Source organism: Sus scrofa, chromosome 1 (genome assembly GCF_000003025.6).
Source record: "Sus scrofa isolate TJ Tabasco breed Duroc chromosome 1, Sscrofa11.1, whole genome shotgun sequence".
Lineage (NCBI taxonomy): Eukaryota > Metazoa > Chordata > Mammalia > Artiodactyla > Suidae > Sus > Sus scrofa.
Window position 1 is genome coordinate 14,816,951 of NC_010443.5, and position 27,446 is coordinate 14,844,396.

Sequence of the window (27,446 nt, forward strand, 5' to 3'; positions counted from 1 at the left end):
TTACACATTTTTTTCTGAAGATTTAAAGAATACAAACCATAATGTCAGTAGGGGTTCTCTTCGGATTGTGGAATAATAATAGTTTTTCGTTTGCCTCTTTAAGCTCAAATGTAAAAGCAGATGTATATATCATTCCAATTAGTTTTATGTCAGCATGAATTTGCATTTTCCCTAAAACCTGAAGACCAGAGGAAATGTCATCAAATGTCATAAGAAATGTCATAATCGGAGTTCCCATCGTGGCGCAGTGGTTAACGAATCCGACTAGGAACCATGAGGTTTCGGGTTCGGTCCCTGCCCTTGCTCAGTGGGTTAACCATCCGGCGTTGCCATGAGCTGTGGTGTAGGTTGCAGATGTGGCTCGGATCCTGCGTTGCTGTGGCTCTGGCGTAGGCTGGTGGCTACAGCTCCGATTCAACCCCTAGCCTGGGAACCTCCATATGCCGCGGGAGCGGCCCAAGAAATAGCAACAACAAAAAGACAAAAAAAAAAGACAAAAGACAAAAAAAAAAGAAATGTCATAATCATTAACTCTGTAACATTCTTATCTACTCCGGAGTCAGGTATAATTTCAGGCTGATCTTCCTTTTCTTCTAGATGAAGCATGTGATGCAAGTTCTAGAAAAGCATGAAATTCAGCCCTACGAAGTGGCATTGGTACACTGGGAGAATGAAGAGCTTAACTACATAAAAACAGAGTAAGCAACTTTTTTTTTTTTTTTTTTTTTTTGGTCTTTTTAGGGTCACACCCTTTGCACATGGAGGTTCCCAGGCTAGGGGTTGAATCAGAGCTGTAGCTGCCGGCCTACACCAGAGCCACAGCAACTCGGGATCCAAGCCTGTCTTCGACCTACACCACAGCTCACTGCAACCCCGGATCCTTAACCCACTGAGAAAGGCCCCGGAGCGAACCTACGTCCTCATGGATGCTACTCAGATTCATTAACTGGTGAGCCACAGCGGGAACTCCCAGAGTAAGCAACTTTTTAATCAAATTTTGAAAGAAGCTCTTAGAATAACTAGGTAGAGCAGTAGAGGAGATACATTGTTTATGCCTTTGAATACTAATTTTAAGGAAAAAGTTATTGGTGCAAAAACAAAGCCCAAACAATTAATAAATTTAGGTGGGGAGTGATTATTTCTTTTAACTTATCAAGGCACCCATAAATTACAACAAGTAGTGTAACCCCAAAATAGTAAGTTTCCTAAGTAGCCAAATGAGTAAAACGGTGTCTTCCTCAGAGTGAACCTGTCACATTATTCTATTAATGTTTTCTCTCAGTAAATCCTTTCTGCCTTTTTCCCACTGATTTTGAGTATCAAAAGTATAGAGTATAATGAGGGATGATCTGAGAGAACCACTTGTGCAAATGGGGTGCCTGCAGGAAGTGGGGGACTTCCACAGCACCCTCAGGTTAAATATAGGAGTCGGCGGGCACCATACTGGCTGATTTTCCTGTCGCGGAGAAGAGGAGGGCAGAGAGAGCAGCCAGTGTGAACAGGATTGAAAGGTCTTTTTCCTCATGAAGTGACCTGACTGGCGGAATGTGAGGCAAAACAAAAATCCTTGTGTTAAGAAAGGAAGACAGCAGAGCTTCAGGGAAACTTGGAAGAGGCCCCCGCTGTAGGAGGACCAAGAGCTAAGTGAAGATAGCCAGGGATGAGCTCTCCTGCCTGATTTCACCTGACAGAAACCCTGGGGTGGCAGCTAATGAGCCTTTAGATGCAGTTCAGGGATGTGAGGCACCTGACTCGTGAGTGAGGACCTGGGCCCCGGGGGGCTGCAGTGATGCTGTGAGCTGGAGGCACAGCAGGTGAAGAGCCAGTAGAACTGTATCCATTCGGTTCATTATCACGCCCTGGACCTGGACTTCGTGACTCCCATGAGTTCCCCTCCTGTGCGCTGCCTCCCCATCAAGCTAAGGCTCCCCAGGTCTGGCCCCGCTCCACCCCCAGAGACGCACAGACACATGCCCACACCCGCCCTCTCTCTCTCACCACCTAATCATCTGCAGAGGATTAGGGTCTCGACTCGGATCTCAGAGTCAGAGATTTAGTTTCATCACAAAGACCAACCTCGCTGCCACCAACTTGCAGTGGTTGTGCAGGTCCTCCTGTGTCCCCAGGGGTCTGCTGCCTCACTTGGTTCTGGGCACGGGCTGAGCTCCTGCCAAAGCATCTCTTCTCTTTTCCCTCCACTGAGGCTGTCGGCGCAGATCCTGCCTCGCCAAGCCTCCTCTCCGGCACCTCCCTCTGTCTTCTCTTGCTTGTTGGAGTTCCCGCTGTGGCGCAGTGGGATCAGCATCATCTCTGCAGTGTCAGGTCGCAATTTCCATCCCCACCCACGTCGCTGCAGCTGCAAGTGTGGCTCAGATCTGATCCCTGGCCCAGCATATGTATGCTGCTGAACAGCCAAAAAACAAAAACAGTGCTTGTTCATTTTTGTTGTGTGCAATTCTTTATTTATTTAATTTATTTTGCTTTTTTAGGGCCGCACCTACGCATATGGAGATTCCCAGGCTAGGGGTTGAATCAGAGCTACAGCCGCCAGCCCACACCACAGCCACAGAAATGTGGGATCCGAAGCTCGTCTGCAACCTGCACCGCAGCTCATGGCAACACCGGGTCCCTGACCCACTGAGCAAGGCCAGGGATCAAACCCGCATCCTCATGGATACTAGTCAGATTCATTTCTGCCTCGCCATGATGGGAATTCCTGGAATTCCTTTAAATGAATTGTTTTCCTATTGAACATTTAGCTCCTTTCTGAATTTCCTGCTATTAAACGTTTGACCATAAGAAGTTTTTTTGTACACAAATCTTTCTTTGCATCTTTGGGGGTTTTTTTAGTTTTTTTTTGTTTGTTTTTAGGACTGCACGCGGGGCATATGGAGGTTAGGCTAGGAGTCTAATCAGAGATGTAGCTGCGTCTTCGACCTACACCACAGCTCACCACAATGCCAGATCCTTAACCCACTGAGCGAGGCCAGGGATCGAACCCGAAACCTCATTATTCCTAGTCAGGTTCATTAACCACTGAGCCACAACGGGAACTCCTTTCTTTGCGTCTTTGATTATTTCCTTAGGATCAATTCCTAGAAGTGGCATTACTTGGATGGTGTGGTATGAGAACATCAAAAGATTCTTGATACAAATTGCCAAAAGGACCTCTAGAAAGAATATAATGTAACTTTGTCAAAAGAAAAAAAATTACTTCTTAAGATTTAGAAAATCCTTTTTTTACTTTTTCAGGGGACAGTCAAAACTTCACAGAGGGGAAATCAGGTTAAATTCAGAGCTAGATATAGATGACGCCATCCTAGAGAAATTTGCTTTCTCAAATGCTCTTTGCCTTTCAGGTAAGTTACTATTAGTTTTCAGAGAAAGTTATCACACGGTTTTCATTTCATCCAGGGAAGTCAAAGCATTTAGTAAAGATACTCACTAATCTTCACAGACTACTTAGCAAAACCTTAGAATTCTTTTTCCTTTTTTTTTTTTTTTTTTCTTTTTTCTTTTTTAGGGCCACACCCATGGCATACGGAAGTTCCCAGCCTAGGGATCAAATTGGAGCTGCAGCTTCTGGCCACAACCGTAGCAATTCAGGATCCAAGCTGAGTCTGCAACCTATACCACAGCTCACAGCAACTCCAGATCCTTCATCCACTGAGCGAGGTCAGGGATCGAACCCACATCCTCATGGATTCTAGTTGGATTCGTTTCTGCTGCGCCACAATGGGAACTCCCCTTTTTTTCCTTCCAAAAGAAATAGAGGCATTCCCATTGTGGCTCAGCAGAAATGAACCCAACTAGTATCTGTGAGGATGCAGGTTGAATCCCTGGCCTCACTCAGTAGGTCAAGGAGTTGCTGCGGCTGTTGGGTAGGCCAGCCGCTGCAGCTCTAATTTGACCCCTAGCCTGGGAACTTCCATATGCTGCAGGTGTGGCCCTAAAAAAATAAATACGTACACGCATATGTATAGTATAGAGTGTAAAATATAGTATCCGTGCTAGTTATTCATTCTGTATTAATTGTACGAATAAAGCTTAACCTCTGCAAAAATATATTATATTATTATTATTACCACCACCTCCTTTGTTTTCCTGTCCCCTTCTCTCTTAGTCTTAGGTTGTCTCTGATCCAAGCAGAGAAAGCCCAGCCCTGTGTGACTGGGCACAGACCTCTGTGTAGAAAAATGCTCTCTGGCTTTTCACAGGAGTAGGACAGAGAGTCGCAGTGGCTCCCAGTTTTTTCAGAAAGATCCATGCACCTGAGTAAAACTGTAGACGTTCTCTAAGAAATGTTTCTGCCACCCGTCTACACTAGGCTGCTGCTGCGTGGCCTGGCCACCCCATGCAGGAGGCTTGGGGACCTCTGAGCTACACCCACAGCCCTGGGAGTGTAAGGGAAGGCCCAGAAAGTCTGACTCCTGCCCCGCCTGCAGAGCCACCTGCAGTTCCAGAGTGGAGCTTATCCTCTGTGCTTCTGAGATGCAGTATCATAAAATCAGGGCTTCTACCCAGTGCCACTTTGGTCTGCCAGCAGGGCTTGGAAATTGACTTCCTACTGTCTCTTTCTCCTTAGCACTATCTCTTACAGTAATAAAAAACTTCTTAAGTTGCAGTTTCAAATTTTGTGCACGTCTCCTTAAGCTATTGTTGAAATGTCAGGGAGCACTGTGCACTTTGCACTTTGTAGACACATGAACATCATGATAAAGAAATATCCTGTGTTAATTTTTTTCCCCAGTGAAACTGGCTATCTGGGAGGCATCGCTGGATAAATTTATTGAATCTATTCAGTCGATTCCAGAGGTAATTACACCAATTTTATGCTTGTCTTCAAGGATTGAGTTCTATTGCGGAAAAATAGAAATTTCCCACTATAACAATGAACTCGGGGATACAATAAAGTAACAGTAAACATTGAGAAAGCTACATTGAATTTAAGCAGAAAAAGGACCACCAGTTACATATAAAATGATGAAATAAACCTTTTAACACTTAAAATTGAAATTATTTTCTTCTAACGGTATAATTATTTTTAATGTAACAAAATTGAAGGAAAAAAAAGATGAAATGTTTCCTCTCTAAGGAAGGAAATTATGACCACTTTTCTCAATTAAAAAGTGTTTTGACAAATTATAAGGAAAATAGTTGCAGGAAAAACGCATCTAGAGTGATATCAGGAGTTTCTGCTGTGGCACAATGGGATCAGCGGTGTCTTTCGAGCGCTGGGACTCAGGTTCGATGCCCGGCACAGTGGGTTAGGCATCCAGCATTGCCGCAGCTATGGCTTAGATCGTGACCGAGGCTCGGATTTGACGCCTGGCCAGGGAACTCCACATGCTGTGGGGTGGCTAAAAAATAAAAAATAAAATTTATATCAAAATTTTTAAGTACGTTAAAATCATACTTACTGTAATTAACTCTGTTTTTACTGTGGAAGGATAATTCCACTCAGGAATGGAGGCCCTGGTTTTTCCCTGAGAGATTAGGAGTGTATCTCACAGAAAATGCTAGTGAGAAGGGAAATGTGTGTATGTATGTCTCTATTTTTCCCCCTCCCAAATAGGCTTTAAAAGCTGGGAAGAAAGTGAAACTATCTCATGAAGAAGTTATGCAGAAAATGGGTGAACTCTTTGCCCTAAGGTAAAATTTTCTCTGTAAATAAAATATCTCATCTCTTTGACAGTCTCCAGAAAATGTCCCTGTAGCTGTATAGTGAAGATCAAACATTTGTATTTTTATGGGCATTGCAGCTTTTTTTTGTTTCATTCATTATGAGCACGGAGAACTCTTACCCCTTAGAAACAGTTGGGTTATATTCAGACTATACTGGAAGAAATTCTGCATGTGCAAAAAAGGCTATAACTAATCTGCATTAAACCTGCATCATGGCAGATGTTCTTTGAAGGTGAAAAGATATATATGCTAAAATTTGAACAACAGGCAATACTTAGTCATCACTATAAACTGTATCATAATGCTGAGTAGACCTAAGTGCTCTAGAAAAATTACATACCATATTTCATTGGTTCTGAGACACCATAAAAGCCACAGGAAAATAAAAATGCTGGCAGCTAATGTATAAGACAATGCTTTTTTACCACAGAACTTTAGTTTTGCACTTAGTGCGGTAGCTCTCTCCGTCTTTTCTGGATACGGATTTTATTGCATTCCCTCTTGGGCATTCGTAAAAAGGAAAGCGTCAAGGACAAAAGTTGTCTAAGGCAATGACAGCCAAGTCCCACCTGCCCCCTCTAGACATCATCAGTTTAAAGGAGGCCTCTCATTTTCAGAGATGTTAAAATGGAAAGAACGGCGTCTTAAAAATGACGAAATGCAATAGTGCGTCATTTAAAATTAAGTTAAACTGAAAGAATTTCAGTTTAGGTGATTGTAATTTTCCCAGGGTTTATGGAGTGAAACATCCTGAATCTTGGTGTTTTTCTCACTAGCCAGCGTCATCAGCGTTTCAGCCTTGTGTTGTGTGGGCCGAGTTCCTGGAGTTGGTTATCAGTAGTTGACTGAGGAGTTGTTTTTCCACATTCTCCTGAGATACTTGGCCTGGAGGGGAGAAGCGGTCCAGGGTTTCATCCCCCGTGCCTTTCTTATAGCTCAGAAACCATAACTTACTCAGGGCACCAACAGAAAATGGAGCTCCCTGGTGGCCTAGCAGGTTAAGGATCTGTCATTGTCACTGCTACGATGCAGGTTCAGTCCCTGACCCAGGAACTTCCACGTGCCACTAGTGCAGCCAAAAAAATTTTTAAAAAGAAACAAAAAAACCCTGGGTGAGGCGCATCCTGCAGCACATAGACCTTTGAGCTCTGTAAGAAGCAGGGTAGAGAGCCTCTTCTCTCCTCCTCTTGGTAATGCAAGCAGAATTTGATACAGAAAATTCAGGTGTCACAACTCAGAAGTTAGGACTAGATATACGTAGGTTTGTAAATAGTTTCTATAGAGGCTTACCGTTCTTATCCTTAACTGTTCTTCTCTTTACAATAAGAGTGCTTATGTTATTAAGAATGTGGGAAATCTGTGAAGAGAAATAGAAGTGGAAATGTGGCAGGTATATTAGGTGAGAAATTAAGTCACAAATTATACATGGTATAATTTGATATACATGGTGTGTGTGTGTGTGTGTACGTGTATACACACATGGTATAATATGATCCCACTTGTAAACATGCAAACATAAATATTCATCTTTATCTTGATATGGATGCACTACCGGACATGCAGGTGTGTACACACGTGCGCACACACACATACATGCACACATGTGACTGTATGCATGGGAACAGATCTGGAAGGGCACAGCAGAGTGTTGGCAGGGCCTAAAGGATTTGAGTTGTCTGTTAAGGTAAGACGGCCTCTACCAGTGCTTCCTAAATTCTTCTCTAGGGTTTTTCTTTGTCATAGTGAACAGCTATTCATGTGTTACCTGTGCAGCTTAGATTTTCATTTAAAAGCAAGCTCAGGCCTCATCTATGAAAAAGATAGAAACTGAGAGAGAGCGTGTGTATGTGTGTGTGTGTGTTTGCTTGTCCAGCATTTGCTCAAACCCTGGAAGGATACTGAGGAAACCAGCAGTGGCTGCCCGTGGAGAGTAGGAGAAAGGGAAAGATGGGGATAAGGCTAGGAGTAAAATTAGTCACTTCTTATGTTTTTCTGTCTTTTTTATTTTTGAGCCATGTGTGACCTGTCCCCCCACATACAAATATATGCATGTACATTGTAACACATTTTAATGAAAAAAGCTTAGAAAATTAAGTTGGGGTTTTTTTCTAGCTACTTCATAAATGTTAATATAAAAATTGGATTACTTTGGTTGCAGATTTTGAAATTTTTTATTTACGTGTTTCTCAGAAGTATTAAAAGAATCAGCATTAAAACATATATTCTTTAAACATCATGGAATTAAGAAATAAACTTATTTACAAAACAGAAATAGACTCGCAGACATAGAAAACAAACCTACTGTTACCGAGGGGAGAGAGGGGAAGAATAAAATAGGAGCTTTGGATTAACATATGGACGTAACTATATATAAAATAGATTAAGAAAGGAAGGACCTACTGGATAGCACAGGGAACTATACTCAATATCTTATAATAACTTATAATGGAAAAGAATCTAAAAATACATATATATATTCAGATATATGTATCTCAGTTACTTTGTTGTACATTTGAAACTAATGCATTGTAGATTAGCTGTATTTCAGTTACTAAATAAATATTTTTTTAAAAAGAGAGACCACGAAAAATGTCCTCATTGAAGATTAGAAATTAAAAGTTGTAATTTTTCTTGTTTTAAGACACCGTATAAACTTGAGTTCGGACTTCTTGATCACTCCTGATTTCTACTGGGACCGAGAAAATCTGGAAGAGCTTTATGATAAAACATGTCGGTTCCTCAGCATTACTCGCAGAGTTAAGGTATGTATTTTGCACTTTTACTGAGAAAGACATGATGTCACCTGTAAGTTGTATGACTGTGTGAAGAGTAATTCTTAATTAAGTAAATGTCTTTAACTGCTTTTGGAGAAATGTCTAGTTTGACTTTTGTTCAGATCTCTCGATTTCTCCTTCGTATTTTCTCTTGCCCAATTTTCAACTTTTGCATCAGAGGATATTCTGATATTTGCACTGTGGACTAGACAAGATTGGTCAGTTTGGAGGCCTGCTGGTCCATTAGGAAGTTCTCATCAAGCTTCAAGCAAGAGTTTGTGGGGTCCAGACATGTACTGGGGACAGCGAGAATAGAAATTATTATTATTATTATTATTATTATTATTATTGGTCTTTTTAAGGCCACACCTCCGGCATATGGAAGTTCCCAGGCTAAGAATCGAATCAGAGCTGTAGCCGCCGGCCTGCACCACAGCCACAGCCATGCGGGATGCAAGCTGCATCTACGACCTACACCACAGCTCAACGCCACATCCTTAACCCACTGAGTGAGGCCAGGGATTGAACCTGCAACCTTGTGGATACTAGTCAGGTTTGTTACGGCTGAACCAGGACGGCAACTCCAAAAATGAATTTTTAAAAGACTCCTTTAGGACAAAATCAGGTGGTTGGTCCTGGGAGGCCAGGGCCAAGGAAGACTAGGGATGACCAACACTGGCCTGTGGGGGGGCAAGTAGAGAGATGCCCATTGGGGGGCAGGTAGAGACCACAAAGCCAAGAGAGATGGGGGCGGGGGGAGCCGTATTTGAGACGTGTTGAGAGTAGCAGGAGCTGCTGCACAGGCATTTAAAGTGTGGAAGCAAAGCCGAGGCATCTGACAGAATGCCGGAGGCGGGTGGAGGTGGTCGGGGTCGGGGTGCCCCTCACGGGGAAAGAGAGGAGAAAGCACAGTGGCCGTGGGTACCTCGTGTGCACATAGTTCTGTGACGTTTAGCCCATGTGTAAATCCGGGCAATCACAAGAGCTAGACCGAGAGCTGTTGTGTCACCGCAGAGATGCCCCTTGGGCTCGTCCCTTTCTGGTCGCGCCACCTTCCCTCCCCCACCTTCCCTCAGCCCCTGGCGATGAGCAGTCTATTCCCCAGCTCTATAATTTTGCCATTTGGGGAATGTTCTCTAAATAGCAATGTGCAGTGTGTGACCTTTTAAATGGACTTCTTCCAGTGACTGTAATACCTTTGAGATCCAAACCAAGCCGCCTGTATCCCTCGCTGCCTTAGGCATTTGGAGGGGATTCCATTTTGATGTATCGACATTGTTTTTGAGTCTATCTCTTTGCGTAGCTATTCTGCGATTGCTCCAAGTGTACATAGCTCATCTGTAACAAGCCACTGGTTTCGACATTGTGCCAGATTAAATCAAGTGTCAAAACCCTACTACCTCCCTTTAACCTCCACTTTGAGAACCTCATCAGTGTTATCATTTTGGCTTCAGCGATCAAACAAAATTTGGAGAACTCGAGAGGAGAAGGAAGTTCTGTTGTATTTACCCATATTTTTATTCTTTCTGGTGGTTTTTTGTTTTGTTTTGTTTTTGCAGTGATGTTTCCAAATTTCTTTTATTATTTCCTTTCTGTTTCAAGAACATTCTTTAGCAGAGTGCCCGTCCTGGAGCAGTGGTTAATGAATCCGACTAGGAACCATGAGGTTGTGGGTTCGACCCCTGGCCTTGCCCAGCAGGTTAAGGATCCGGCGTTGCCGTGAGCTGTGGTGTAGGTTGCAGACGCGGCTCGGATCCCGCGTTGCTGTGGCTCTGGCGTAGGCCAGTGGCTACAGCTCCGATTCGACCCCTAGCCTGGGAACCTCCATATGCTGTGGGAGTGGCCCTAGAAAAGGCAAAAAGACCAAAAAAAAAAGAACATTCTTTAGCTATTTTTCCAGGGTAAGTCTGCAGAAACATACTCTCTTAGTTTTTCTTCATCCGAGCATGGCTAGATTTCCCCTTCACTCCTGAAGGCTGTTTTCATGAAGTAGAGAATTCCAAGGTGACGGTTCTTTCCTTTGAGCGCCTAAAAATCTTTGTGCCGCTCTCTTCTGAGCTCCGTGATTTCTGGGGAGAAATCTATTCTCTCTATGGCGTGAACGTCAGATCCTCAACAAGTCTTTGAGGCTCTGTTGACTTTTTTCCCACTCTGTTCTCTCTGTTGTTCATACTGGGGAATGTCCATTGTTCTGTCTTCAGTTTCACTCATTACTCTGTTACCTTCATTCTGCTCTGAGCCCATCATTGAGTTTTTTTATTTTGTTTATATTATATTTTAGTTCTAAAATTTCTGTGATTCTTCATGCTTTCTCTTTCTTTGCTGAGCCTTGTTTTTTTGGTTGTTTTTTCACTTGTTTATGATGGCTTCTTCCTCCCTCCCACCTTCCCTCCCTCCTTTTCTCTTGCTTTTTAGGGCTGCACCTGCAGCTTATAAATATGGAAGTTCCCAGGCTAGGGGGTCAAGTGGGAGGTGCAGCTGCTGGCCTACACCACAGCAACAGAGGAACCCAGCTGTGTCTGCAGCCTACACCACAGCTTACGGCAACACCAGATCCTTAACCCACTGAGTGAGGCCAGGGATTGAACCTGTGTCCTCATGGATACTAGTCAGGTTCATTACTGCTGAGCCACAGCGGGAACTCCAGTGATGGCTGCTTTGACATCCTTGTCGGGTAATTCCAGCATCTGGCCCATCGTGCTGTTAGTGCCTGCTGACCACCACTGCCGTTGTCACTGTGCTCAGAATCATCAGTGAGCCAAGGCCTCGGCAAACTTGATGCCAAAAGAAACGTTCTGATCTTTGACCTGCAGGGCAGCCTTTTTTACCTGTCTGTCCTCACTATTCAAGTTGGAACTGTTGACGTCAAGTCTACTGCTAAGGTCACCTCCTTGAGTGAAAAGTACCTTGACAACCAAACGGTCACCTATTTTGTGGCTAAGATCGGGTGCACGCATGAGAAGGATGTCAGTGAGAGTAAGAGGGTTGTTGAAGCCCCATCTTCACCCTCTTCCACCTTATGGCTGTGTCTACTCTTTCTTCCAGTTTCTAGGCCAGTTTCAGGTGAGGTCCCTCCATGAAGGGATTGGCATCTATACTCCTGTAGGACATTAGCAGTTGGAGGAATCGGATGCTGACCTGGTCTCTGACACCCTAGACCTGTGGAGAAAGCCCTCTTCAGTGCCATCCAAACAAGGCACCAGTCCCTTGTGGTGGCTCTAGCTAGAGCCCCAAGACTTTAAATCCACAGGAAGAAGTAAAACTGGATTTATTCTCAGACACCATGATCTTGTACATAGACTGTCCTAAAGAATCTACAAGGAAACTACTGGAACTAATTAAGTGAATTTATCAAGGTTGCAAGATGCTAGGTCAGTACATAAAAAATAATTTTTTTCAGAGTTCCCATCATGGCTCAATGGTAACAAATCCCACTAGTATCCATGAAGATACAGGTTCGATCCCTGGCCTCTCTCAGTGGGTTCAGGACCCAGCGTTGCCATGAGCTGTGGTGTAGGTCACAGACACAGCTCGGATCTGGCATTGCTGTGGCTGTGGGGTAGGCTGTCAGCTACAGCTCCAATTTGACCCCTAGCCTGGGAACTTCCATATGCCACGGGTGCAGCCTAAAAAGCTAAAAATAATAATAATAATTTTTTGTCTTTATGCTATCAGTGAACAATTGGAAAATGAAATTTTAAAATACCCTTGACGGTAGCATCAGAAACTTGAATTTTGAGGAGTTTCTATTATGGCTCAGTGGGTTAAGGTTCTAACATAGTGTTTGTGAGGATGCATGTTCAATCCCTGGCCTATCTCCGTGGGTTAAGGATCTGGCATTACTGCAAGCTGCAGCATAGGTCACAAATGTGGTCAGATCCATTGCTGCTGTGGCTGTGACGTAGGCCTGCAGTTGCAACTCCGGCTCAGCCCCTAGCCTGGGAACTGCCGTATGCCATAGGTGCAGCCATAAAAAGAAGAAGAAGAAAAAAAAACCTTGAATTTTGATGCTATTGTCGAGGGTACAAGTTTTTAATTAGGAATAATTTTTTTAAGTATAAGAAAGACTTCTACCCTGAAAACTAAAAAAACATGGATGAGAAATTAAATACCTGAAGGCGTATACCATGTTCATAGAACAGAAGTCTCAATATTATTACTTCTTTTGAAAATTGAGCTGTGTGACACAATCTCAATCAAAACTCCCGCAGGTTTTTGTTTGTTTGTTTGTTTTTTATAATTAACAAGCTGGTTTTAAAATGGAAATGCAAGGGACCTAAACTAGCCAAAGTGATTTTGAAAAAAGGACAAAGTTGGAGGACTTTTATTATCTGGTTTTTAAGACTTGTAGTAACTCAAGCTCCAGTAATCAAGACGGTTGAGTATTGGTATAAGAATAGACACGTAGATGAATGCAGCAGAACAGAGTCCGCAAATAGACCTGTACACTTATGCACAGTTGATTTTGACAAATTAAAAACTCAATGACAAAGTGATAATCGTTTCAACAAGTGTCTAGAACAGTTGGAGAGCCCTGTGTGAAACAATGAACCTGTCCTTCAGTTCACAGCATTTCTAAATGAATCAGAGACCTTTTAAATACAAAGCCTAAAATTATAAAACCTTATAGAGAAAATAGAGGAAAAAGGCATATGACCTTGGGAAAGACAAACATTTGTTAGGACAAAAAGAAAAAAAAAAAAAACATGAACCTAGGAGAAAGAATTTAAGTTGAACTTCAAAACTAAAACTACTGCTCTTTGAAAGACCCTTTTAAGAATATAAAAAGAGGAGTTTCCACTGTGGCTCAGCAGGTTAAGACCCTGACACAGTGTCCATAAGGACTCAAGTTTGATCCCTGGCCTCACTCCGTGGGTTAAGGATCAGTGTTGCCACCAGCTGCAGTACGGGTCGCAGATGCAACTCAGATCCAGTATTGCTGTGGCTGTGGTGTAGGCCGGCAGCTGTAGCTTCAATTCGACCCCTCGCCTGGGATCCTCCATATGCTGCAGGTTTGGCCCTAAAAGACAAAAGACGGAAAAATAAATAAATAAAAACAATTCATTACCAATCCGTGCAACAACACAAGTAAATATTAAAATCATTATGCTGAGTGAAAAAAACCTAGACATGAAAGAATACATGCTGTTCCATGTATAGGACGTTCTAAAAAGGCAGGTGTAATCTCTAGTTACAGAAAAGAGCTCAGTGATGCCCTAGGGCTTGGGGGTGGGGCGGGAGGGAAGGGCAGTAGATTCCCAAGGGGCCAAGAGCACTTGGGGGTTGGAAATGGCGTGGTGCCACTTACATGGGTGTGTACCTGTCAGACGTCTTCATGGGATATCCTTAGGATGAAAACAAGAGCATTTTATTGTATGCAAAGTCGGCTGCAAAGAAAACTTGAAAATAAAGCCTCTTGTGAGAACTCTTTAGTGACAGCAGACAAAAGCACCAACCTTGATGAGCAGCCGTATTTGCTGGGGCAGTTTGAGAGGGCTCGAGAGTTAGAGCTCTTGGATGTCTCTGCATTTTCTCTTGGAATGAAGACACCTGGTCGAAGCCTAGTGGTTGGGATGCAGTATAGAGATGATTGCCGCCAAGCAGAGGCAGACCTGCTCTGATAACCAGCCTGCCGTGCTGAGTTAGGTCAGTAACAGCGGCTGAGCAATAACCAAGATAAAGCAGCTGCTTGGCAAGTGTGCTCTGGGGCACCCTCCCCTCCTCTCCCCCAGCCCCGCCCCCGTGTCCTCCCTCAGATCACAGTATGCTTTGATACTGATGCCTCTGGTGTCCTCCGCATGTCCCTCGTGGACAGGAGGAGCGAGAGAAGGCAGCCGTGGTCGCATTGGTGGTGGTGGCATGAGCAGGAAACGTGCGGTGCGTGTGGTCCAGAGGAGGAGATGTACAAAGACAGGCATGTCTTTCAATAATTGAGTAATTCAACATCGAAGTCCCAGCTGAAGATGAGAAATGTCACAACAGGATCGGTAAGGAACATAGAAGTGCAGTGAGGTAGGTAATCACCTAGCGGGACAGGGATCACAGCACCAGACAGGAAGGGGAAGCAGAGAATGTGCCGCTGCGTCTTCGCTCGGCTCGAGCAGAGGGAGCGCACAGCCTGGGGGGCCCCGTGGGGCTCGCTGGAGTCAGTGAGTGGAGAGGCTTCCTCAGTGCAGAGTTGGCAAGTTGACTCTGCAGCCCAGGGAGCAGCTGGGCAGGGTTCGCTCAGTCCCCAAACTGGAAGCGTGCTGGAACAGGTCAGTTCCATGGCATCTTTTTTTAATTTTTTTTTTTTTTTTTTTTTTTTTTTGCTTTTTAGGGCAGCACCCAAGGCATATGGAGGTTCCCAGGCTAGGGGTTGAATAACAGCTACAGCTGCCAGCCTACACCACAGCCACGACAACGCAGGATCCAAGCCACATCTTCGACCTGCACCACAGCTCAGGGCAACACCAGATCCTTAACCCATTGAGGGACGGGATCCAACCGCAACCTCAAGGTTCCTAGTCAGCTTCATTCCCACTGCGCCACGACAGGAATTCCTTTTTTTTTTTTTTTTAATCTTATGTGCACTATATGCACTAGGGTACTGCTGACTTCTGAATACTTAACTTCATACATGGGAGAATGCATGCTTTGCACTCAATCAGTACAGCAAACAAGTGGAAAATCCGGTAGTGTCCTGAAGAACAAAAATAAAGGTCTAGGAGTTTCTGTCGTGGCTCAGCGGGTTGAGAACCCGACTAGCATCCATGAGGATGTGAGTTCCATCCCGGCCCTCACTCAGTGGGTTAAGGATCCAGCATTGCCATGAGCTGTGGTGTGGGTCGCAGATGCGGCTCGGATCCTGCGTTGCCGTGGCTGTGGCTGTGGCATAGGCCAGCAGCTGTAGCTACAATTCAACCCCTAGCCTGGGAACTTCCATGTGCTGTGGGTACAGCCCTAAAAAGGAACAACAAAAGTCTGTAAATTGGTATGGCAGTTCACTCGCTTCGTCGTCGGGGTCCTTATGATCCGATGACGTGCCAGTTGGGTTCTGGGGGAGGGCCCTCTGGACAGCGGGGAGAGCTCTCCCGCCCCCTCTGGGGTCTCTACCTCTTCCTATAAAGCCATTAACGTAGACCTTGTCCGAACCTGATCACCTCCCAGAGGCCTCATCTCCAGATATCATCACACGGGCTTAGGGCTCCAGCATTGAATTTGGGGAAGACACAGTCAATCCATAGTACCAGCAGTCCCTGGAAATCCACTGTAATTGCTTTTTAGAGGCTAAAATTCAGGTTTCATTTCACTTATCTTTGTAGGCGTTCCCTGGTGGTTAAGGATGCCGTTGTCACTGCAGCAGCTGGGTTCTCTATTGGGGTGCGGGTTGGATCCCCAGCCGGGAACTTCCACGTGCCTGCAGGTGTGGCCATGGGAGGGGTGGATTGTAAATTACATATTTCTACCTCTTCCTTATTGGATTCTGTTAGGAACTGGGGCAAGGTAGCTAAAAGTAGAAGTAGCAGGTATTAGGGAAAAAGAGACTTGTGTGAAATCGGAGCTGTGCTCATGAGATTCCCCTCCCCTTCCTTAAACCCGGGGGTGGAGGGGGAGGTGGCCTGGAGGTCCAGGAGGTCCACCAGGCCCGGAGGGTGAGCTGCGGACCCCGTGACTTCTAGCAGGTAAACGCTCCTGTGCATGATCGCCACGGGGCCTTGAGTTTTAGGGGACAGATTTGGACGTTTTTGTTTCTGAAAACGTATTCTGTAAGAAAGGTTTTTGCTCCTGGGAATTTCTTTGGCACCTGACAGATTTCGTGGAGCACCGCTCAGCTGCTCATGCTCCGTTGCAGCTGTCCGGGTAGCACAGGTGCCCCGTTCTCTTTCCCACAGTGGGTTACTTGGCTCCATCCAGTCTTTACAACTAATTGTTCTTCAATTTCATTCCCCCACGTCACTCTGAGACATCCCTTCGGTAGTAAATCTTCCACGTGAGTTACAAAGCATACCTCCCCAAGTTCCCAATCTGCATTTCTCAGAGCATCCCTTTTTTTTTTTTTTTAAACTGTGCCTCAGAGTTATTTTCTTAGCATCCCAAAGGCAGTTAAGACTAGTTGGATTGTGTGAAGACTGTCTAGAAGGAGTTAGAAGAATTTAACCTCGCAGGAGTTCCTTGGTGGCTCAGCGGGTTAAGGATTAGGCATTGTCACTGCAGTGGTACAGGTTCAGTCCCTTGTGGGGGAACTTCCACATCCTGTAGGCCCAGCCAAAAAAACCACAATGCAGGCACTACAGATAGCACAAAAAACGAGAACTGGAGTTCCTGTAGTGGCTCAGTGGTAATGAACCTGACTAGTATCCATGAGGATACGGGTTCAATCCCTGGCCTCAGTGGGTAAAGAATCTGGCATTGCTGTGGCTGTGGTGTAGGCCAGCAGCTGCAGCTCCAATTCGACCCCTAGCCTGGGAACTTTCATGTGCTTCAGGAGTGGCCCTAAAAAGCAAAAAAAAAGAGAAAAATTGGAAGACTGAACAAAGGACTCTCTCACCTGCGGAAGAAATGTCCGACATTCTCATGCGGCATATTTGTTTATTTTGCAGCTGCAGCAAATTACCACAGCTGACTTAACCCAAATATAGTGTTTTACAGTTCTGGGGGTCAGAAGTCTGGCATGGGAGTCATCGAGCCCAACTCAAGGCGCTGGCAGGCGCCCTTCCTTTCCAGAGGCTCTGGGTGGGATCCGTTTCCTTGGCTGCTCCAGCCCTGAGAGGACGCCCACTCCCCTTGGCTCAGAGCCCCTTCCTCCCTCTGGCATTGCATCACTCTGAGCGCTCCTGCCTGCGACTCCCACGTTTAAGGCCCCTTGTGATGGCGCTGGACCCACCCAGATCATCTGGGATTTCCTCCTTAAGATAATCGGTTCCCTAACAACCTCAGTTCCTGTGCAATCTTACTTCTCCTTTGCCACGTGACAGTTACGGGGCCCAGGGACTAGGATGCGAATATCTTGGGGGATCGGTCTTCGGCCACGTCTGGTCCACGGTACCTCTCACACGGGGTCCTAGCTTAGCTTTTATAAGCTCACGTGCAAGGTTTCCGCTGTCTCTGCTGCCTCCCTGCGGTGTCCTCTGCTTGCCGTCGTCTCGCGTTGCTCCCCACCTGTCCTTCCCGGCACCTGCCTCTTGAGAGCCTACCTCACATTCAGCACATCAGTGACACTGTCCCTGTGTTCTTCTGCCCCATCATCCGTGTGCATGAAACACACATGACTCTGTAGCTAAAGGGGAGAGGAAGCACCTGTTAATTGAGGCGCTCTGGTTCACACTTGACCTTCAGGCAGTTGCAATGATCTTATTTATCCTCACGGGACTGAGAGGAACAAGGAATGTCTGCCGCACAGACGCAGACCCTCAGCATCTTCTGTGCCCTTTGGCCACATCCTTCCCTTCACGGTGGCATTCTCTGAGATGGGGAGGGCATGGTGAGGGAGGAGGGGGGTACCCAGGCATACAGTACCCTCTGCCTTGGCGGCTTCACACTGGGCAGTGTGCCCACGCCTCAACCAGCCTTGGCATCTGGACTGTACTGACCCTCTCCCCTCGGGCTTTTTGGGGGCAGTGGGGGGGGGTGGGGGGGGCTCTGTGCCACAGGAGCATTGATACTATGATTGGCAGCGTCACATGGTTGGAGGAGACAGTAGAAGAGTAACTCCCCAAAAGAAAGGAGGCAGGAGGGAAAGGGGCCGGGCAGGGAGCAGATGGCTGGGAGGCAGAATAAAGTGAGTTCTGATCTAGGGAGACGGCAGTGTTGAGGGAGCGCTGAAGAGGGAGCAGGAAGGTTTCGAGAAGACCTTGCCTTCAGGGTTGAAGAGGATGCCACCAATGAAAGTGTGATCAGACTGAATGATCCAGCGTTGTTTTCTGTTCTTGTGAAGGCACTGGTAAGATGGTGTCAGCAGGGAAGTGACATGATCCATCCTGTATAGGCTGAGAACTCTGGTACCAGTGGGCAGGGCGGGGAGGGAAGGAAACCCCACCCCCATCACGACTACCAAAAGAAGCCAAACAGACTTCGATTTTGTTAAGAGGTAACAAATAGTTGACGGGCGTTCTGTGGTGCAGTGGTTAAGGATCTGGTGGAGTCATTGCGGCAGCTCAGATCATTCCAGGAATTTCCACATGCCACAGGCACAGCTAGAAACAAAGAAACAGAAGAGTTGATGAAGGCCTACCAGGTACGCTAAGAAATGGGAAGGAGAGAATGGATCCAAGACTCCTTACGGCAAGGATAAGCAAAGTTTTCTGTGCTGGGTGACCGAGCAGACAGTGTGACCTGATTTGAGCTGAAGACCCAAGAAGAGGGATAGCGTCGAACAGGCTGCCAGCTGTAGTTTGAGAAATGCTCGTTTTAAGATGCTTGTAGAAACCAAGGTGTTCTGTAGGCAGCTCAAAATTCAGGCAGAGGAGAAATCTAGACTAAGCATTTATATTTGCGACTTAGCAAAAAATAGTGGTTTAAATCAATCTTTCCCAACATATACACTGGCACATGAGATGAACTTAGGTAACACGTGGACCCTGAAGTAACATGTAGCCTTTGAAGCAGTAACTGTCGAGGAGCGATGTTCAGTGTCGAGACATGCTTCTTAGTTGGGCTTCAGTGGCTCCTGACCAGCCCTCTGTTGTGTAATCTCGCACTTTCACAGGCATCAAGCTCAGCTTTGCATAACCAACACCTTTTCACATCACACGGGTTTCCATTTTGGCATGATGGCTTCCTTCTAAAGTAAACATTTCCAAGTAACGTCTTTGAATTTAACTGCAGTTGGCACATGTGTGCCACAGCAGTGATGGTGGGATGGACGTGACCCAGGAAGCGTCTGTGATAGTGGACAGGACCAAGCAGGCAGAGTGCAGAGCTTGGGGACAGAAGGGACGGATCACCACTCTGAGAATGTCAGCTACAGACCGGGGAGGTCGACAAGGCTCAGGAAAAGAATGAGGGTCGGAGGCAGAACTTAGGGAGAAAAAGCCACAGGAAGTGTGCATTTCAAGGTTGTGTCAAATGCTTGAATTAACTGAGATTTTAGAATCTAACCAAGAAAAAGTGCTAGATTTACTGATGAGGAGTCACCTGGAAGTTTCAGGGAGTTCTGGTAATATCTGCAATTTCTAAAGGCTAAGGATGGAGTTCCGGGTCGAATTGCAGCTTGGCATTGCCATGAGCTGCGGTATAGGTCACAGATACGGCTCCGATACCATGTTGCTATGGCTGTGGTGTGGGCCAGCAGCCACAGCTCGGATTTGACCCCTAGCCTGAGAATCTTCATATGCCATAGGCACTGCCCTAAAAAGCAATAAGGAAGGAAGGAAGAAAGGCAGGCAGGCTAAGGAGAAGTTGGGTGCTAAGGAAATGGAGGATTGCGGGTTCAATCCCTGGCCTTACTCAGTGGATTAAGGATCTAAGCATTGCTGTGAGCGCTGGTGTAAGTCAAAGATGAAGCTCAGATTTGGCTGAGAGGTAGGCCGGCAGCTACAGCCCCAATCTGACCCCTGGGCTGGAAACTCACCTGCAGGTGCAGCGCTAAAAAAAGGAAAGAGGCACTATTCTGAGCATTTCTATGAGTCAGAAACTACAAGGTGTCCATAAAGTCTGGAAACATGGGTGAATACAGGTTATCAGTGTGGTTCCATGTGTTTGCTCGTGTTAGTAGGGCAGGGCAATGCTCTTTGCAAAATCAAATCACACTACTTCAGTCAGTCCCCAAACGTGTGTCTGATTTGTCTCCAGTTTCCACTGACCTTAAGTTAAGGGGAGTCCAGAACTATTTTTTTTTTTTTTTTTTTTTTTTTTTTTTTTTTTTTTTTTTTTTTTTTTGTCTTTTTGTCTTTTGTTTTTTGGTTGTTGTTGTTGTTATTGTTGCTATTTCTTGGCACTCCCGTGCATATGATTCCAGGCTAGGGCTAATCGGAGCTGTAGCCACTGCCTACGCAGAGCCACAGCAACGCGGGATCCGAGCCACGTCTGCAACCTACACACAGCTCACGGCAACGCGGATCGTTACCCACTGAGCAAGGGCAGGGACTGAACCGCAACCTCATGGTTCCTAGTCGGATTCGTACCACTGCGCCACGACGGAACTCCCCAGAAACTATTTAAGAGAGAGATACAGAGATTAAGACATATATCTTGCTATTGGTCATAGTCAAGTCTTAAATTCAAAGATTCTGTTATCTATGAACCCATCAACCAGCTTGTGGGGCGCCAGAAGGCAGAACCTCTGCGTCAGCAGTGCCATCTAGTGGTGAGTGTGCAGCAGGCCAAGTTTTGTGTTCAGGATTTTCCACAATGAAACAGCTTCTGAAGTTTTGTTTTGTCATCTCAAGGCCATGTTAAAAGAATCGTATTTCAAGTTTGTTTTATTAACTACTGAAAATCCAAGGGCAGCAATGAAAAACTAGGGCTCAAAAACTTTATTTTTAGATCTTCCATCAAAATCTTATGAATATAAGAGCTTTGGTATGCAAAGTATTTCTTGCAGTCAAATCTGTGCATTCAAAATGTCTCTAGATGGATTCGCAGGAATGAGGCAGGTAACTTCTAAATGTTAATATAAAAATTGATTACTGGTGCAGATTTGAAATTTTTTATTTACGTGTTTCTCAGAAGTATTAAAAGAATCAGCATTAAAACATATATTCTTTAAACATCATGGAATTAAGAAATAAACTTATTTACAAAACAGAAATAGACTCGCAGACATAGAAAACAAACCTACTGTTACCGAGGGGAGAGAGGGGAAGAATAAAATAGGAGCTTTGGATTAACATATGGACGTAACTATATATAAAATAGATTAAGAAAGGAAGGACCTACTGGATAGCACAGGGAACTATACTCAATATCTTATAATAACTTATAATGGAAAAGAATCTAAAAATACATATATAATTCAGATATATGTATCTCAGTTACTTTGTTGTACATTTGAAACTAATGCATTGTAGATTAGCTGTATTTCAGTTACTAAATAAATATTTTTTTAAAAAGAGAGACCACGAAAAATGTCCTCATTGAAGATTAGAAATTAAAAGTTGTAATTTTTCTTGTTTTAAGACACCGTATAAACTTGAGTTCGGACTTCTTGATCACTCCTGATTTCTACTGGGACCGAGAAAATCTGGAAGAGCTTTATGATAAAACATGTCGGTTCCTCAGCATTACTCGCAGAGTTAAGGTATGTATTTTGCACTTTTACTGAGAAAGACATGATGTCACCTGTAAGTTGTATGACTGTGTGAAGAGTAATTCTTAATTAAGTAAATGTCTTTAACTGCTTTTGGAGAAATGTCTAGTTTGACTTTTGTTCAGATCTCTCGATTTCTCCTTCGTATTTTCTCTTGCCCAATTTTCAACTTTTGCATCAGAGGATATTCTGATATTTGCACTGTGGACTAGACAAGATTGGTCAGTTTGGAGGCCTGCTGGTCCATTAGGAAGTTCTCATCAAGCTTCAAGCAAGAGTTTGTGGGGTCCAGACATGTACTGGGGACAGCGAGAATAGAAATTATTATTATTATATTATTATTATTATTATTGGTCTTTTTAAGGGCCACACCTCCGGCATATGGAAGTTCCCAGGCTAAGAATCGAATCAGAGCTGTAGCCGCCGGCCTGCACCACAGCCACAGCCATGCGGGATGCAAGCTGCATCTACGACCTACACCACAGCTCAACGCCGCATCCTTAACCCACTGAGTGAGGCCAGGGATTGAACCTGCAACCTTGTGGATACTAGTCAGGTTTGTTACGGCTGAACCAGGACGGCAACTCCAAAAATGAATTTTTAAAAGACTCCTTTAGGACAAAATCAGGTGGTTGGTCCTGGGAGGCCAGGGCCAAGGAAGACTAGGGATGACCAACACTGGCCTGTGGGGGGGCAAGTAGAGAGATGCCCATTGGGGGGCAGGTAGAGACCACAAAGCCAAGAGAGATGGGGGCGGGGGGAGCCGTATTTGAGACGTGTTGAGAGTAGCAGGAGCTGCTGCACAGGCATTTAAAGTGTGGAAGCAAAGCCGAGGCATCTGACAGAATGCCGGAGGCGGGTGGAGGTGGTCGGGGTCGGGGTGCCCCTCACGGGGAAAGAGAGGAGAAAGCACAGTGGCCGTGGGTACCTCGTGTGCACATAGTTCTGTGACGTTTAGCCCATGTGTAAATCCGGGCAATCACAAGAGCTAGACCGAGAGCTGTTGTGTCACCGCAGAGATGCCCCTTGGGCTCGTCCCTTTCTGGTCGCGCCACCTTCCCTCCCCCACCTTCCCTCAGCCCCTGGCGATGAGCAGTCTATTCCCCAGCTCTATAATTTTGCCATTTGGGGAATGTTCTCTAAATAGCAATGTGCAGTGTGTGACCTTTTAAATGGACTTCTTCCAGTGACTGTAATACCTTTGAGATCCAAACCAAGCCGCCTGTATCCCTCGCTGCCTTAGGCATTTGGAGGGGATTCCATTTTGATGTATCGACATTGTTTTTGAGTCTATCTCTTTGCGTAGCTATTCTGCGATTGCTCCAAGTGTACATAGCTCATCTGTAACAAGCCACTGGTTTCGACATTGTGCCAGATTAAATCAAGTGTCAAAACCCTACTACCTCCCTTTAACCTCCACTTTGAGAACCTCATCAGTGTTATCATTTTGGCTTCAGCGATCAAACAAAATTTGGAGAACTCGAGAGGAGAAGGAAGTTCTGTTGTATTTACCCATATTTTTATTCTTTCTGGTGGTTTTTTGTTTTGTTTTGTTTTTGCAGTGATGTTTCCAAATTTCTTTTATTATTTCCTTTCTGTTTCAAGAACATTCTTTAGCAGAGTGCCCGTCCTGGAGCAGTGGTTAATGAATCCGACTAGGAACCATGAGGTTGTGGGTTCGACCCCTGGCCTTGCCCAGCAGGTTAAGGATCCGGCGTTGCCGTGAGCTGTGGTGTAGGTTGCAGACTCGGCTCGGATCCCGCGTTGCTGTGGCTCTGGCGTAGGCCAGTGGCTACAGCTCCGATTCGACCCCTAGCCTGGGAACCTCCATATGCTGTGGGAGTGGCCCTAGAAAAGGCAAAAAGACCAAAAAAAAAAGAACATTCTTTAGCTATTTTTCCAGGGTAAGTCTGCAGAAACATACTCTCTTAGTTTTTCTTCATCCGAGCATGGCTAGATTTCCCCTTCACTCCTGAAGGCTGTTTTCATGAAGTAGAGAATTCCAAGGTGACGGTTCTTTCCTTTGAGCGCCTAAAAATCTTTGTGCCGCTCTCTTCTGAGCTCCGTGATTTCTGGGGAGAAATCTATTCTCTCTATGGCGTGAACGTCAGATCCTCAACAAGTCTTTGAGGCTCTGTTGACTTTTTTCCCACTCTGTTCTCTCTGTTGTTCATACTGGGGAATGTCCATTGTTCTGTCTTCAGTTTCACTCATTACTCTGTTACCTTCATTCTGCTCTGAGCCCATCATTGAGTTTTTTTTATTTTGTTTATATTATATTTAGTTCTAAAATTTCTGTGATTCTTCATGCTTTCTCTTTCTTTGCTGAGCCTTGTTTTTTTGGTTGTTTTTTCACTTGTTTATGATGGCTTCTTCCTCCCTCCCACCTTCCCTCCCTCCTTTTCTCTTGCTTTTTAGGGCTGCACCTGCAGCTTATAAATATGGAAGTTCCCAGGCTAGGGGGTCAAGTGGGAGGTGCAGCTGCTGGCCTACACCACAGCAACAGAGGAACCCAGCTGTGTCTGCAGCCTACACCACAGCTTACGGCAACACCAGATCCTTAACCCACTGAGTGAGGCCAGGGATTGAACCTGTGTCCTCATGGATACTAGTCAGGTTCATTACTGCTGAGCCACAGCGGGAACTCCAGTGATGGCTGCTTTGACATCCTTGTCGGGTAATTCCAGCATCTGGCCCATCGTGCTGTTAGTGCCTGCTGACCACCACTGCCGTTGTCACTGTGCTCAGAATCATCAGTGAGCCAAGGCCTCGGCAAACTTGATGCCAAAAGAAACGTTCTGATCTTTGACCTGCAGGGCAGCCTTTTTTACCTGTCTGTCCTCACTATTCAAGTTGGAACTGTTGACGTCAAGTCTACTGCTAAGGTCACCTCCTTGAGTGAAAAGTACCTTGACAACCAAACGGTCACCTATTTTGTGGCTAAGATCGGGTGCACGCATGAGAAGGATGTCAGTGAGAGTAAGAGGGTTGTTGAAGCCCCATCTTCACCCTCTTCCACCTTATGGCTGTGTCTACTCTTTCTTCCAGTTTCTAGGCCAGTTTCAGGTGAGGTCCCTCCATGAAGGGATTGGCATCTATACTCCTGTAGGACATTAGCAGTTGGAGGAATCGGATGCTGACCTGGTCTCTGACACCCTAGACCTGTGGAGAAAGCCCTCTTCAGTGCCATCCAAACAAGGCACCAGTCCCTTGTGGTGGCTCTAGCTAGAGCCCCGAGACTTTAAATCCACAGGAAGAAGTAAAACTGGATTTATTCTCAGACACCATGATCTTGTACATAGACTGTCCTAAAGAATCTACAAGGAAACTACTGGAACTAATTAAGTGAATTTATCAAGGTTGCAAGATGCTAGGTCAGTACATAAAAAATAATTTTTTTCAGAGTTCCCATCATGGCTCAATGGTAACAAATCCCACTAGTATCCATGAAGATACAGGTTCGATCCCTGGCCTCTCTCAGTGGGTTCAGGACCCAGCGTTGCCATGAGCTGTGGTGTAGGTCACAGACACAGCTCGGATCTGGCATTGCTGTGGCTGTGGGGTAGGCTGTCAGCTACAGCTCCAATTTGACCCCTAGCCTGGGAACTTCCATATGCCACGGGTGCAGCCTAAAAAGCTAAAAATAATAATAATAATTTTTTGTCTTTATGCTATCAGTGAACAATTGGAAAATGAAATTTTAAAATACCCTTGACGGTAGCATCAGAAACTTGAATTTTGAGGAGTTTCTATTATGGCTCAGTGGGTTAAGGTTCTAACATAGTGTTTGTGAGGATGCATGTTCAATCCCTGGCCTATCTCCGTGGGTTAAGGATCTGGCATTACTGCAAGCTGCAGCATAGGTCACAAATGTGGTCAGATCCATTGCTGCTGTGGCTGTGACGTAGGCCTGCAGTTGCAACTCCGGCTCAGCCCCTAGCCTGGGAACTGCCGTATGCCATAGGTGCAGCCATAAAAAGAAGAAGAAGAAAAAAAAACCTTGAATTTTGATGCTATTGTCGAGGGTACAAGTTTTTAATTAGGAATAATTTTTTTAAGTATAAGAAAGACTTCTACCCTGAAAACTAAAAAAACATGGATGAGAAATTAAATACCTGAAGGCGTATACCATGTTCATAGAACAGAAGTCTCAATATTATTACTTCTTTTGAAAATTGAGCTGTGTGACACAATCTCAATCAAAACTCCCGCAGGTTTTTGTTTGTTTGTTTGTTTTTTATAATTAACAAGCTGGTTTTAAAATGGAAATGCAAGGGACCTAAACTAGCCAAAGTGATTTTGAAAAAAGGACAAAGTTGGAGGACTTTTATTATCTGGTTTTTAAGACTTGTAGTAACTCAAGCTCCAGTAATCAAGACGGTTGAGTATTGGTATAAGAATAGACACGTAGATGAATGCAGCAGAACAGAGTCCGCAAATAGACCTGTACACTTATGCACAGTTGATTTTGACAAATTAAAAACTCAATGACAAAGTGATAATCGTTTCAACAAGTGTCTAGAACAGTTGGAGAGCCCTGTGTGAAACAATGAACCTGTCCTTCAGTTCACAGCATTTCTAAATGAATCAGAGACCTTTTAAATACAAAGCCTAAAATTATAAAACCTTATAGAGAAAATAGAGGAAAAAGGCATATGACCTTGGGAAAGACAAACATTTGTTAGGACAAAAAGAAAAAAAAAAAAAACATGAACCTAGGAGAAAGAATTTAAGTTGAACTTCAAAACTAAAACTACTGCTCTTTGAAAGACCCTTTTAAGAATATAAAAAGAGGAGTTTCCACTGTGGCTCAGCAGGTTAAGACCCTGACACAGTGTCCATAAGGACTCAAGTTTGATCCCTGGCCTCACTCCGTGGGTTAAGGATCAGTGTTGCCACCAGCTGCAGTACGGGTCGCAGATGCAACTCAGATCCAGTCTTGCTGTGGCTGTGGTGTAGGCCGGCAGCTGTAGCTTCAATTCGACCCCTCGCCTGGGATCCTCCATATGCTGCAGGTTTGGCCCTAAAAGACAAAAGACGGAAAAATAAATAAATAAAAACAATTCATTACCAATCCGTGCAACAACACAAGTAAATATTAAAATCATTATGCTGAGTGAAAAAAACCTAGACATGAAAGAATACATGCTGTTCCATGTATAGGACGTTCTAAAAAGGCAGGTGTAATCTCTAGTTACAGAAAAGAGCTCAGTGATGCCCTAGGGCTTGGGGGTGGGGCGGGAGGGAAGGGCAGTAGATTCCCAAGGGGCCAAGAGCACTTGGGGGTTGGAAATGGCGTGGTGCCACTTACATGGGTGTGTACCTGTCAGACGTCTTCATGGGATATCCTTAGGATGAAAACAAGAGCATTTTATTGTATGCAAAGTCGGCTGCAAAGAAAACTTGAAAATAAAGCCTCTTGTGAGAACTCTTTAGTGACAGCAGACAAAAGCACCAACCTTGATGAGCAGCCGTATTTGCTGGGGCAGTTTGAGAGGGCTCGAGAGTTAGAGCTCTTGGATGTCTCTGCATTTTCTCTTGGAATGAAGACACCTGGTCGAAGCCTAGTGGTTGGGATGCAGTATAGAGATGATTGCCGCCAAGCAGAGGCAGACCTGCTCTGATAACCAGCCTGCCGTGCTGAGTTAGGTCAGTAACAGCGGCTGAGCAATAACCAAGATAAAGCAGCTGCTTGGCAAGTGTGCTCTGGGGCACCCTCCCCTCCTCTCCCCCAGCCCCGCCCCCGTGTCCTCCCTCAG

At 45.1% G+C, this 27,446-nt stretch overlaps 1 protein-coding gene across 4 annotated transcripts in view; it reads left to right on the forward strand.

Moving 5' to 3' along the window:
* Positions 1 to 27,446, forward strand: part of RMND1 (required for meiotic nuclear division 1 homolog) — a 56,395-nt gene that overhangs the window by 21,319 nt on the left and 7,630 nt on the right. For all 4 annotated transcript variants that reach the window (XM_005659141.3, XM_001929215.4, XM_005659140.3 and 1 more), the window contains 5 exons: positions 598 to 698; positions 3,253 to 3,359; positions 4,751 to 4,815; positions 5,576 to 5,652; positions 8,327 to 8,447. In XM_005659141.3, coding sequence (XP_005659198.1) covers positions 598 to 698; positions 3,253 to 3,359; positions 4,751 to 4,815; positions 5,576 to 5,652; positions 8,327 to 8,447 — 471 coding nt within the window. The remainder of the gene's footprint in view (positions 1 to 597; positions 699 to 3,252; positions 3,360 to 4,750; positions 4,816 to 5,575; positions 5,653 to 8,326; positions 8,448 to 27,446) is intronic.